At 37.2% G+C, this 14,800-nt stretch overlaps 1 protein-coding gene across 2 annotated transcripts in view; it reads left to right on the top strand.

Annotated features, from left to right (window-relative positions):
• LOC106873240 (RING-type E3 ubiquitin-protein ligase PPIL2) overlaps nt 1-14,800 on the top strand; it is a 98,599-nt gene that overhangs the window by 10,968 nt on the left and 72,831 nt on the right. For both annotated transcript variants that reach the window (XM_014920512.3, XM_014920513.3), the window contains exons 2-4: nt 6,274-6,369; nt 13,836-13,898; nt 14,606-14,657. In XM_014920512.3, the coding sequence (XP_014775998.1) occupies nt 6,274-6,369; nt 13,836-13,898; nt 14,606-14,657 (211 nt within the window). The remainder of the gene's footprint in view (nt 1-6,273; nt 6,370-13,835; nt 13,899-14,605; nt 14,658-14,800) is intronic.

Below are 14,800 nucleotides of genomic sequence, written 5' to 3' on the forward strand. Positions count from 1 at the left end.
CGTGCATGTGTGTATAGATATATATCCATGCAAATGTGCATGTATGTGTTTATATGTGCATATATGGTTGCATTTATATGTGTGTGTGTGTGTGTGTGTGTGTGTGTGTGTGTTATTAATTGCCTTTCATCCTCTCAGGGTCAAGAAAATAAGTACCAGTTGATATTCAAGTTGATGAAATCAACTTATTCCCTCCCCTGAAATTACTGGCTTTGTGCCAAGATTTGAAACCATTATTATTATTATTATTGAGTGAGAGAGCAGTGCATGCCATCAAAGTGACACTGAAGTAAAATGTATGAAGCCCAATATACCCATCATAACTACCCATCTGATAAGAGTACACCAGGCACATTCATCCCAACCATATGTGTGCAACATGGTGATTTCACATCAAGATAAATAGCGCATTATTATCATTATTATCATTATCATTCTCATTATTATTATTATTATTATTATTATTATTATTATTATTATCATTATTATTATCTATAGTTTGCCCTCTGTTATTTATCTTGTTTCTCTCCATGAAATTCAATTGAATCCAGTTGTTGTCTTAAATTCATGCTTATTCATTTTCTAAGCTTCCTAAATTCATGCTACGTTATATTCTAATCACCCAGAATTCATTGCTCTTTTAAAAATTACGATTTATGCATTGTTGTCTCTCAAATATTTAAAATCTACAATTAAGAGCCCTATCTACTCGCTGGCGGTAACCCGCCCTCCCACACCCTCCACCGGAAGTTCATTCCTCTGTCATCCCACCCCCTCCACCGGAAGTTCATTCCTCTGTCATCCTGTCAACCTCGGCTGTCTCCCGGAACCCATCTAGTGGCCTTGGCCATCCTCTCCCCTACCTTTGGGTAGCGCATTAAGTCTGAGAAATGTTTGCAGGTTGTAGGTACTGTTTTGCTTATGAATTCTTCCAATTGCAAGTTTTCTTTTCAGGTACACGACACTGCTTTTCCCCTTCCCAGGCTACAGGCCCACACCCCCAACACCCATACTGTTAGGATTGGCACTCTCAACGTCGGCACGCTGAAAGGTAGATCTGGTGAAATTGTTGAGATGCTTGAACGGAGACGCGTAGATATGTGCTGCATCCAGGAAGTAAGATGGAGAGGAGGTTCTGCGAGGTTCCTCACAGGCAAAGAACACAGGTACAAGATTTTCTGGGCAGGGAACACTGACGGGGTCGGGGGTGTAGGAATACTTCTAGCGGAGAAATGGGTGGATAAGGTAATCGAGGTCGTTAGAGTAAGTGACAGAGTACTTAAGATCAGATTAGTGCTTCATCATAGATTAGCTACTGTCATCTCAGCCTATGCACCTCAACCGGGGCTACCAGATGGTCTGAAAGACCAATTCTATGACACCCTCTTGCAAACTACCTCGTCGACGAGTGACAGGGACCTTCTCTTTGTGGCTGGAGACTTCAACGGGCATGTTGGACGTCGTGCTGGGGGCTTCCATGGCATACATGGAGGCTATGGCTTCGGTTCCCGCAACGAGGAGGGAACCAGACTGCTGGAGTTCTGTGATGCAACCAATCTTATGGTCTGCAATTCCAACTTCAGGAAACCTGCCAGTCACCTAGTCACCTACCGCTCCGGCAGACACTCTAGCCAAATCGACTACATCCTCGCCAGAAATAGGGAAAGAGGGCGGCTTATAAATGCCAAAACCTACCCTGGCGAAGAATGTACCCCACAACATAGATTAGTAGTTAGCGACTGGGATCAAGGCAAAATGGGTGCCCAGAATTAGACAGGCTTGGAGAAGAAGGGTGTGGAAGCTTAAAGACCCTGCAAACGGACAGAGACTTAGAGACAAGTTACTTGAAGCATTTAACGAAATAGAAGGGGATATAGCATCATACAACGTGGAAGACAATTGGAGATTTCTGCGGGACAACCTGTTGAAAGCCACCGACCAGATTTGTGGGTGGTGTAAGGTCCCCTCCCGACCCAGAGTAACGTGGTGGTGGAACAAGGAGGTAGACAGGGCTATTAGACAAAAGAAACAGGCTTGGAAGGACTGGAAGAACGGTGGTAGCAGGGAATTGTACCAATGTGCCAGAAGGGAGGCTAGGCGACAGGTTTATTTAGCCAGAGGGGAAGCAGATAAGGAAAGATTTGCCAATGTTCTGCGCCGTGAGGACCAAAGACTCTAGGTATTTCGTGTTGCAAGACAGTGTAGGAGAGAAAATAGTGATGTTGTAGGAGAGAAATGTGTTCGCATGGATGATGGTACGCTTGCATTAAATGAGGATGCAAAGAAAGAGGTCTGGAGATGCCACTACGATAGATTGCTTAATAAAGAGAATGAATGGGAGAAAGAGAGCCTGCCGTATGTCGACCCAATAGAGGGACCAGCTATCCGAGTTGATAGTACCAGGGTAGATAAAGCAATTAAGAGTATGAAGACCGGGAAAGCCCCCGGCCCATCAGGAATCACTGCAGAGATGCTCAAAATATCTGGCAGTGTTGGCTATAGCCTAGTCACCCGTATTACGAACCAGGTGATACACGAAGGAGTCATACCCAATGACTGGTGTAGCAGCATCATAGTCAACTGCTACAAAGGTAAAGGGGACGCTTTAGATACAAATAATTACAGAGGCATCAAGCTGTTAGATCAGGTTATGAAAGTTACAGAGAGGGTCATAACCCAACTAATTAGGGAGCGAATCAATTTAGATGAGATGCAGTTTGGGTTCGTGCCAGGTAAAAGCACTACTGATGCCTTATTTCTAGTGAGACAGTTGCAGGAGAAATACCTAGCTAAGGATAAACCTCTGTACCTGGCTTTCGTTGACATGGAGAAAGCCTTTGACAGGGTCCCCCGATCCCTTATCTGGTGGTCAATGAGGAAACTTGGGATAGAAGAATGGTTAGTGAGAGCTGTGCGAGCCATGTACAGAGATGCTGCCAGTAAGGTGAGGGTTGGAAATGAGTACAGCAATGAATTCCGGGTAGAGGTAGGGGTCCACCAAGGTTCCGTCCTCAGCCCCCTCTTATTTACCATAGTCCTCCAGGCAATCACAGAGGAGTTCAAGACAGGTTGCCCCTGGGAGCTTCTCTATGCTGATGACCTTGCCCTAATTGCGGAGTCACTATCAGAACTAGAGGAGAAGTTTCAGGTGTGGAAGCAAGGTCTAGAATTGAAGGGCCTTAGAGTCAACCTAGCTAAAACCAAAATCCTAATAAGTAGGAAGGTAGATAAAACACAGACCCCTTCAGGTAGATGGCCCTGCTCAGTATGTAGAAAAGGAGTAGGTAGTAACTCTATAAGATGTACCCGGTGCAAGCTATGGACACATAAGAGGTGCAGCAACATCAAAGGCAGGTTAACTAGCAAGTTAGTTTTTGTTTGTGGCAGATGTTCAGGTGCAATAAAGACTGCAAACAAACAGGAAACAACTTCTATCTCATTCCAGGGTGAAAAACTAGAGGTAGTCGATAGCTTCCGCTATCTGGGCGACCAAGTTAGTAGTGGGGGTGGGTGCGCTGAAAGTGTAGCTGCTAGAATAAGAATAGCCTGGGCAAAGTTTAGAGAGCTCTTACCCCTGCTGGCGACAAAGGGACTCTCACTCAGAGTAAAAGGCAGACTGTATGACGCATGCGTACGAACAACCATGCTACATGGCAGTGAAACATGGGCTGTAACTGCTGAGGACATACGTAAGCTCGCAAGGAATGAAGCCAGTATGCTCCGTTGGATGTATAATGTCAATGTGAATACCTGTCAGAGTGTAAGTATCTTGAGAGAAAAGCTGAACATTAGAAGCATCAGTTGTGGCGTGCAAGAGAGACGATTGCGCTGGTATGGACATGTGGTGAGAATGGAGGAGGATAGCTGCGTGAAAAAGTGCCACACCCTAACAGTTGAGGGAACCCGTGGAAGAGGTAGGCCCAGGAAGACCTGGGCTGAGATGGTGAGGCAAGATCTTTGTACATTGGGCCTCACCGAGGTGATGACTACGGACCGAGACCTTTGGAAATGTGCTGTGCGTGAGAAGACCCGGCAAGCCAAGTAAGATCGTTGCCAGTGCCCCTGGACTGGTTCTTGTGTGGGTGGCACATGAGATGCACCATTTTGAGCGTGGCCGTTGCCAGTACCGCCTGACTGGCTCCTGTAGGATTTTCGAGCGAGATCGTTGCCAGTGCCCCTGGACTGGCTTGTGCGGGTGGCACATAAAAGACACCATTTCGAGCGTGTCCGTTTTCGTGCGGGTGACACGTAAAAGCACCCACTACACTCTCTGAGTGGTTGGCGTTAGGAAGGGCATCCAGCTGTAGAAACTCTGCCAAATCAGACTGGAGCCTGGTTTTGCCATCCGGGTTTCACCAGTCCTCAGTCAAATCGTCCAACCCATGCTAGCATGGAAAGCGGACGTTAAACGATGATGATGATGATGATGATTATCATTATTTAGTTTAAAGCACGTTGACACCACATCTTCCATTTGCATTTTCATACTACCATTTGCATTTGCTATCAAAACTCTTAACCACACCTTGATACCTGGTTCATATTATCCCCATCCTCTCCCCCAAATTCTTAGCCTTTTCAATCTGCTATACTTCATTAATTTTACTTAGATTTTCTATGCAAACAAAGCTGTCCTATTTTCTTCCAATACTACTCACTCACACATTCTTTCTTCCCCTCCCCACTCTCTCACTTTACATATCCTCCTCTTCCTTCCTCCCTTTCTTTCTCTCCCTTCCCTCTATTTTTCTCTTGTCTTTCTCTTTCTCTCCCCTCCACATACCTACCTATCCCCCTAACTTAGCAGCTTTAAAGCATACATATATTATTCTTTTATTCTCTTACTTGTTTCAATCATTTCATTGCAGCCATGCTTGGGCACTGCCTTTTAGTTGAACAAATCGACCCCAGGACTTATTCTTTGTAGGCCTAGTACTTATTCTATCGGTCCCTTTTGGTGAATCGCTATGTTACGGGGACATAAATACACCAACACACATATACATACATATATATATATATATATAAAAACAAATAGTAAATGAGTATATGCATATATACGTACAGGTATGTGCATACCGACATCCACCTGTATGTATAGGTGCATATCTGGGTACAGGACATTGCAAACAAAACGTAGACGAGAAAACACACAAGCCACATAGAGAACATTCTTCTTCATCAGCTACCCCCGTTTTAACACCAGCGTTTCGAAGAGCTGGGCAGGACGCATTGCTAAAACGGCTCTTCCCATGGACCGCAAATTAAATTTGTATGCACAAATTAAACCTTGCCATGGAGGAATGTAGTGGCGGACAAAAAACAAGACAGGAAAACAAACAGAAAAGGCTATACGGCCAGACGGGAAAAATTATGTGTATGAACGCTGTGAGGCACGAACTTGAAAGTGGGGACGAAGTAAGTTCGCGTGTTTGCTCGGCGATAGCCAAGGAAGAAAAGGATTATTGACCGGAAGCATGTGACCATGGGGAAGAAAGAGAGAGTGGTAGAGGGAGAAACAAAGGGAGGAAGTAGAAGAATAGGTGAGCAATGAGAGGAAAAGAGGAAGAGAGGAAGTACGAGGGAGGAAAAGGAGATACGTAGTAGTAACAGAGGAAGAACGAGAGGGGTAAAGAGAGATACGTAGTAGTAAACAGATGAAGAATGAGAGGAGGAAAAATTGAGGAGAAAGAGATAGAGTAGCGTCGGAAAATATAAAGTTACGAAAACTACTTACAGATATATATATATATATATATATATATATATATATATATATATATATATATATCAGAATCAGCAACAAGGATATCCAGAGGTAATGCAGCATGATCGTTTCATGCAGCTCCATTTAATTGAACAATGCAATCATTACATCAATTTAAAATGCAGCCATAGAAACCAAACCAAAACAGGCTCTGGAACCTGGTTTGGCCTCTGGCCCTACCAGTTCCTTTTAAGCCGTCCAACTCATGTCAGCATGGAAAAGATATTTTTGATGATGATGATGATAGCTGAGACCATCTTTTTACTTTATTCCTAGGCATAGTGCTTCCTGAAAATGTGTCCTTCTTCCTTTTTCAATATGGTTGGGTGTGTTGTAAGTGATATTTGGCTGCTATTTGTAGCACATTGAATGACTGTATAGATGTTTTCTTGTTGTTTCACTAAATCATTATTCCTTGACCTTGCCAGAGAGTATACTGTACATATAACACACCCTCTCTCTCTATATTTTCATAGACACATTAATTGTGTGCATTCTATCAACAGGTATCTTACTAACACTGAATGGAGGACTGAATTTGGAGGTTTCAAGGAGAAACAAAATGCTGATAAATTCCGTAGACTTCCTTTTCACTGTTGCAGGTAAACTCTAATGTCTCCTCTCTCTCTCTCTCTCACTTTCTCTCTCTCTCTCACTTTCTCTCTCTCTCTCACTTTCTCTCTCTCTCTCACTTTCTCTCTCTCTCTCTCTCTCTCTCTCTCTCTCTCTCTCTCTCTCTCTCTCTCTCTCTCCCAGTCTGTGTGTGTGTGTGTATATATATATATATATATAGATAGATATATATATATAAGATACAGTAGGGTATATAATACCACTTGCTAAAATCAGAGCCATTGCTTCAAAAACCATACAAATTATGATAAAGATGCACACGAGCAATGCAATGAAGATTTCAGAAATAGGCTTAGTTTTGCTTTGAATACATCAGTAAGAAATGTATATTTCAATACCAACTGATTTCATGCTTTGCATGACAAACATGCTCTGTGATCTTCAGTTGAAAATAACATTTTAAATATCTATTTCTAAAATATTCACTATGTTAGCTTGTGTGTGTTCCTTACTTTAAACGTCCCTCGTAAACAAGAAAGATTTGAATAAAGATGTATTATTACCATTATTTATAGTATTCGGTTGGTACATAACTATTGCAAATTTTATTCAACAAAAACTATAACAATATTTAACAAAAACATCTTTAAATTACAGTCTGACCGTCTGCCAAGCAAATGGGAAGCAGTAATTGAAGTAGATGGTGAATATGCTCCGGAATTATCATTTAAAGATGTTTTTGTTACATGTTTTTATTGTTTTTGTTGAATAAAATTTGTTGTAAAAAAAAAGCCACAATAATTATGCATCAACCCAATAATAATAAGGTGGCTAGCAAGTTCACACCTTTACAGGCATGAGTGGTTTATAGATATCTGACTAGATTTATTGATCCTTTTTACTTTTTATTGTGTGTGGGTGTGTGTGTATGTATGTATGTATATATATATATATATATATATATATATATATATATATATATATATATATATATATATATCTTTCTGTATGAGTTATAGTTTAAGAAACCGTCTAAGGGGTATTAAATATCCAATATACTACTGGATGTGTACTTAAGTGTTTATAACCAATATCACAATTGAATATTAGATATTGGTGGGGGTAAATTGGAAATTTACCAAAGATTTATAAGGCAAATAAGAAAATGGAGAGGATATACAATCAACAAACATCAGCCAGTAAACATTCAATTATATCTATTTATTAAATGATTACAAACATATGTGTGAGTGATACAAATTAACGAATGAAATAAGTCAATAACTGCATAAACAAATATATATATATATATATATATATATATATATATATATATATATATAATAGAAATATGTTACAAAAACAAAATAAAAACTACACGTGGAAATGTAAGGGGAAAATAAGAAGAAAAATAAGCGAAAATGCACATTGGAAAACAAAAAAAGTATAGGCTTTTTATGAAAAGTAATGATAGATATATACAATTAGATGAACTGAGGTAGGAATAAAGGTAATAAAAGTCATTATTGTGAATTGTTAAAGAGATTCAAAAGCATACCAGTTTTGTAATGTTAGTAATCATTGCTTTGAATGCACACTGAATACTGAACGGTGTCAGGTCTACTAGATATATATATCTAGGTCTATAGATATATATGTATTCTTTTACTCTTTTACTTGTTTCAGTCATTTGACTGGCCATGCCGGAGCACCGCCTTTAGTCGAGCAAATTGACCCCAGGACTTATTCTTTGTAAGCCTAGTACTTATTTTATTGGTCTCTTTTGCCGAACCGCTAAGTTATGTGGACGTAAACACAACATCGGTTGTCAAGCGATGTTGGGGGGGGACAAACACAAGCACGCGAGCGCGCGCGCACGCACACACACACACACACACATACATATATATACGATGGGCTTCTTTCAGTTTCCGTCTACCAAATCTACTCACAAGGCTTTGGTCGGCCTGAGGCTTTGGTCGGCCTGAGGCTGTAGTAGAAGACACTTGCCCAAGATGCCACGTTGTGGGACTAAACCCAGAACCATGTGGTTCGTAAGCAAGCTACTTACCATACAGCCACTCCTATGCCTATATATATATATATATATATATATATATATATATATATATATATATATAAACACATAAATAATAGTAGATAAATGTACAGGTACTAATCCTTTACGCCCATTTCTAACATGGGGCAACCAAAACTTCCAAATTATCTTCAGCATGTCAGTGATATACAGGGATGAAAAGACATTGGACAAGGTTTGGATAATGGTTAGTGCCCTTAGGCTTCTTCAGAGGGTCCAAATGTTAAGGAACTAACATATGTGAAAGTCAGTTAAATAGAATAAGGTAAAATAAAATAAAATAAAATAATGTGATAGACATAGTAAGGAAAGGTAAGGTAAGGACTTCAATTAAGGTGTTAATATAATCCATGGTATTCCATCCTGTGGTAAGTAGATGAATAAAGTCACACTCAGGAGGAATTTCTACAGGCCGCGGTTTACATTGTGTTTCCATTATACTGGCAGAAATAGCGAGGATAGTATGTTATGTGGTGGGTTTAATGGTTTGGTCCATGTTACAGGAGTTAGAGGTTAGATGCTAACCACTATTTAGTAGATATAGTATTATAAAAGGAGTTGGCAGAAATAACTTAGATTAAACCCATTAGGGGAAGTTTAATACATGAGTATATTAATGAAAGAAAATTGGGTGAAGCCTAAATGCGATGCTAATATTAGATACTTCTTGACCAAGACGTAATCCACAACCCCCTATATGTAGTGGGGTGGGGTCAGAGTCAATCGTACAACCTAATTGGTCATGTAATATTTAAAAACATTGGCATTGTTCAAGTCCATTAGGGCTTTCAATGAATTCCAAGACTGGTAAAACAAAAGTATAAAAATCAAATCAAATAAAATAAAATAAAAATATAGATAAATACAAATACAAATATCAATATTAAGAATATTTCAGGTATGAATAGTCTGGAGGGTCTTTACTCATGGAAGAACCAAAGAAAGTACTTACGAATATGTGAATAGTGTTTTATTTGAATATATCTGAGATACATATCTAATTAATGAGTAGTTTTCTGTACAGGAGAAGTAGATGAAGAAGCGTTCAGTTGAAGGGTAAACAAATGATAAACAGACACATCATAGTTAAGTATCCTGATGTTATATTATCAATGGTGAGATGCCATGCTAAAACATATACTAGAATAGTATTTATGGAATGTTATTACGTTGTGGGTAGGTCTGAGTAATAATTACAAATTTACTAGTAAAGTCCGAAATACAAGTGTTAATGTGGACGTGTCTGGGTTGAGATATTTTTGTAGGATTGTAGACTATAGTTGAAGGGGGGTAACTGTGTAGTTCAATTAATTCTAGCGTATAAGACATTAGAAATAAGGTTGAGATTATAAATAGTTCTGGATATAAGCAGAAAGTACTTGTTTCGATACAGGTATTACTCAGGGAACGTAATTAACTCTATGTTGTATTGTAATTATATCAGGTTATTAAGTTGTAAAATATTAACCTAAGAGCCATATGGGTTTATTTTAGTTACAATAGGGATTATACTGGCTCTTGTGGGGATGGTGGGATAGACATGTAGTGTTAATGTATAGATGTATTTTAATCTACCTAGATGTACAAATACTGGTAGTTATAAATATCCAGACACACGAGTGGTTTGTAATGGGTGCTTAAAATTTGTGTTTAAAATGAATGCATAGAGATTGTTGCTAATAAGAATATGGAGTAACATCCCAATGATAAACTGATGTAATTCGATATTTATATCTATATCTAGTTATACCCCCACACATACATACACACACATACACACACATACACACACACACATACACACATACATATATACATAGTGTTGTTAAGCACAAATATTAGGAGAAGAAGAACAAACATAATAAATAACATTAGGAAAAGATAGTAATCAATATTTAGTGTTTATATTCGGGAAAATATTATTATTATTATTGAGAGGGGTACTAGCACTAGTAATAGTTAATATTAATGATATTAATGGTAGTTAGAGAAAGTGTGTTTAGCCTTATGAAGGCAAAAAACATTTCTCTCTTTAAGAGAGTTAAGAAGAGGAAGATCGGCCTTAAGCATGAAGAAAATTTCACTTACACATAACATGCCTTTCTTATTCTTAACATTATACACAGGTAATGAGGCTAGGATTTTCCAATGTAGGTCATAGCTAATATTCTTATCCTTGAAGTCCCATACTTAATCCCGTTGAGTTCCTCCTATTCCTGTTTCTGAAGATATACATATGGTAATTTAGCCTATGTTTCATTTGCTTCTGGGTTGTCCCCACATATACCTTATTACTCGATTGAGTACTCACTACACATTGGTAAACTATTTTTTTTCTATTGCAATTATTACTAAAGACACAATTATTGCTAATTCTACAATCACAAGGCCTATACTGTTGTGCAGGGGCAACACTGGTATGGTTAGTATGTATATTGGGGGCATTATTAGGTGTGGTATCATTACTATTGCTATGACTGGTGTTAATATTATTATTATTGTTATTATTATTATTACTATTATAATGATTGTTGTTATTAGTGTGTATATTATTCTTATTATTTTTCCTATTTAAGTAGATGTCAAGTTTTTTATTATACATTGACTTATTTCATTCGTTAATTTGTATCATTCACACATGTTTGTAATCATTTAATAAATAGACATAATTGAATGTTTAGTGGCTGATGTTTGTCGATTGTATATCCCCTCCATTTTTTTTTTGCCTTTATATATATATATATATATATATATATATATATATATATATATATATATACAGGGTTTGGACAAAATAATGGAAACACCTAGCATCATAATTTTGAAATATCTATAAAACTGTCAAAAGCTTGTTTATTTTTATGTTTTTTGATTTATTATTAGTGTTGCTTGTTATGTTTTGATAAAATTGCTGTTTCTTTTCAGATATCATCAGAAAAAAGGTAATTAAAATTCATTAAAATGACAGATCTATTGGACTTTCAAAGAGGTCAAATTGTTGGTGCTCGTATGGCAGGCGCTAGTGTAACGAAAATAACCGAAATGTTTGGTGTATCAAGAAGTACTGTCTCGAAAGTAATGACAGCCTTTGAGAAAGAGGGAAAAACCTCCTCATTGAAACAAAACTCCGGAAGAAAACCAAAACTTTCAGATAGGGACTGTCGGACTCTTACGCGAATTGTTAGAAAGGGTCACAAAAGTACAACTCCCAAAATTACTGCAGAGCTTAATGACCACCTTGAGAACCCAGTTTCCATAAAATCTGTTCACTAGGAGCTGCACAAAGCCAGATTTCACGGGAGGCCTGTAATCAGAAAACCAGTATTTTCAAAAGCAAATGTTGCAAAGCATTTTGAGTGGAGTAAAAATCTACAGAATTGGTCCCTAGATCAGTGGAAGAATGTTATTTTCTTGGACGAGTCATCCTTTACCTTATTTCCGACCACCAGCCGAGTATACATGTGGAGACAGCCAAAAGAAGCATTTGACCTAGACTGCCTTCTTCCAACTGTTAAACATGGAGGAGGATCTGTGATGATCGGGAAGTGGGGGGGGGGCTATATCTTGGAAATCTGCTGGCGCAATGGTTTCCCTCCATGGCAGAATTAATAGTCAAGACTATTTAAGCATTTTATCTGATCAAATTCATCCTATGGTTGTGGAACTGTTTCCAGAGAGAAACGCAATCTTTCAGGGTGATAATGCACAAATTCACACAGCTGAAGTTGTTACTGAATGGCACGAGGAACATTCTAGTGAAGTTGACCATCTTATCTGACCACCACAGTCCCCAGATCTCAATATTATTGAACATTTATAGTGTATTTTAGAAAAACAAATAAGGAGTCGATATCCTCCACCATCATCACTACAAGAACTGGAGACTGTTTTAGCTGAAGAATGGACAAAAATTCCTTTGGAAATAATTCAAACTTTGTACGAGTCCATACCTTGTAGAATTCAAGCTGTAATTACTGCCAAAGGCAGTCCTACCCCATATTAAAATAAATTTGTTTGAAATTTTAAGGTGTTTTCATTATTTTGTCTAACCCCTGTATACACACACACACACAATAAAAAGTAAAAGGGATTAATAAATCTAGGCAGATATCTATAAAGCACTCATTGTTAAACAAATTTGGATGTATTTTCACAAAATGAAAATTACTTTAACCACGCATTATCTGAAACTGAAGACAAAATAGGAAATTTGATATAATGAATCTTTAGATTGGGTGCAATAAAAATAATTACATGAAGCAATCTTATTTAAGTAAGCTAAATAATAATAAGAATAATGATACAAATACGATTAGTAAAAAAGGAAGTATTGAAGATGAACATTAACAAGCATAAATTTAACTCTGTAGATACTAAATGTATGAGTGGTATAAACATTAGTAATAATGATAATGATGATGATGATGATGTGTCTATTAGTATGTATAACTTTAAGCACAGATATTACAGCAAGAGAACATCTGATTTTAGACTTAGGAATTATAAACATGTTGATGATGTTAATATTAAGAATAATGTATATGTAAATAATAGAAAGACTAAATCAAGGAATATTATCTGATATAATGCACCATTCACATATTCCGTAGCTACTAATATTTCTCAGAAATTCTTTGCTTCACTTGATAAATATTTCCTACCTTCAAGTAAGTATGGGAAATTTTTTAATCACCATAGAGTAAAATTTTCCTATTCAACCACTTGAAATTGGGTTGAAATTTTAGCAGTGCATAACAAAATTACAATTAGACAGTATCTCAACTCAAAACCTGTAGACACAACTAGAACCAATAGTGTAAATTGTGAAATTAAATCTAATGATAATTTTTCCGAACTAGATTTTGATACTTTAGGTAAAAGTAATTCCAACTGTCATCATCATTTAACATCCATTTTCCATGCTGGCATGGGATGGACAGTTTAACAGAAGCTGGCAAGCCAGAAAACTGCACCAGGCTTTACTGTCTGTTTTGGCATAGTTTTTATGGCTGGATACCCTTCCTAATGCCAACTACCTTACAGAGTGGACTGAGTGCTTTTTACATGGCACCAGCACGAGCAAGGTCTGTTTTATTACAATTAATTGTAATATAAATAAACATTTTAAAACCATGCTTCAACTGTAATACCAGTAGAGGTGATTATAAGATCAGAATTCTGGACTGATGCATTGCTTCAAATGGAGAATACTTTGAAGGCAATAAAAGTGTAAACATATAAAACTAGGTGAATAAAATATTGCAAAATTCCAGTTTCTTTTGGGTACCCCCCTCATGCACACATACACACATACAACCATGTGTCTATCTGTCTGTTTATATATCTAACTGTCTCCCTATCTGTTTGTCCCATCATTTTTTTTTTGTCTCATTCCAGCCTGTCATTACAACCTTTTGAACATCCTTACTGCACGAAGCATGGTATTATATATGACTTGATGTGAGTACTATTCTCTACCTACTCTTATATAATATAGTTAATATACTAATATACTAGATTATGTACATATATGTACACCAGTTTTTTTGAATATTTGATTCTTAAGATGATCTCTCCTTCTTAAGTGGAGCTGGTTTTAATTGCAATTCGGTAATTATGATACATCCTCTAGAGGTGGAGATAATTTATCAAGAATTTGTTGTATATAATTTGAAATACTTGTATTTGTCTTTATATGTATATAGGTATGCATGTATGCAATTGTGTGTGTGTCTTTGTGTTCATCTGTATATGTCTGTGCATTAATGCATGTGTATAAAAGTTTGAATGTATACATATATATTAAATGTCTATATAAAAATGTATTATCATGTTTATATTAGGGTATTTATGATTTTAATTTTTATCTAGAAATCTACATATACATACTCTTTGAGATTTTGTATATGTTTCAGAGCACATGTGCAAATGTATCACTCCTAGACTACATTTATTCATGAATTTCTCCAATATATTATAATTTACTATTATTGATTTAATCAGGTATTCCCTATTGCATATTAGTCCTTCAGTGATCCATTTATTCATATGTATATTTTTCACACACACACACACATATCTGAGTGTGTGTCTATGACATTCTAAAGTTATTGCTTCGTCTGTCACATTGTTGATCTTAGTTTCTTCTATTTTTTTCCAACAATCAGAAACATTGTTCCGTTCCTGAAGAAATATGGCAAAAATCCTGTCACAGGGGAGGTAAGTTTAAGATATACCATTGCCATAGAATTAATTTTGGAGGTGTTGGTGGTACTGATGGTGATGATTACTGTCATACTTTAAACCTTTTGGTCCCAACCTGCCCAAGACCACCACTGCTTCTATGATGCAAAGTTTCATAG

Source organism: Octopus bimaculoides, chromosome 24 (genome assembly GCF_046866305.1).
Source record: "Octopus bimaculoides isolate indiv1 chromosome 24, ASM4686630v1, whole genome shotgun sequence".
NCBI classification, from domain to species: Eukaryota; Metazoa; Mollusca; class Cephalopoda; order Octopoda; family Octopodidae; genus Octopus; species Octopus bimaculoides.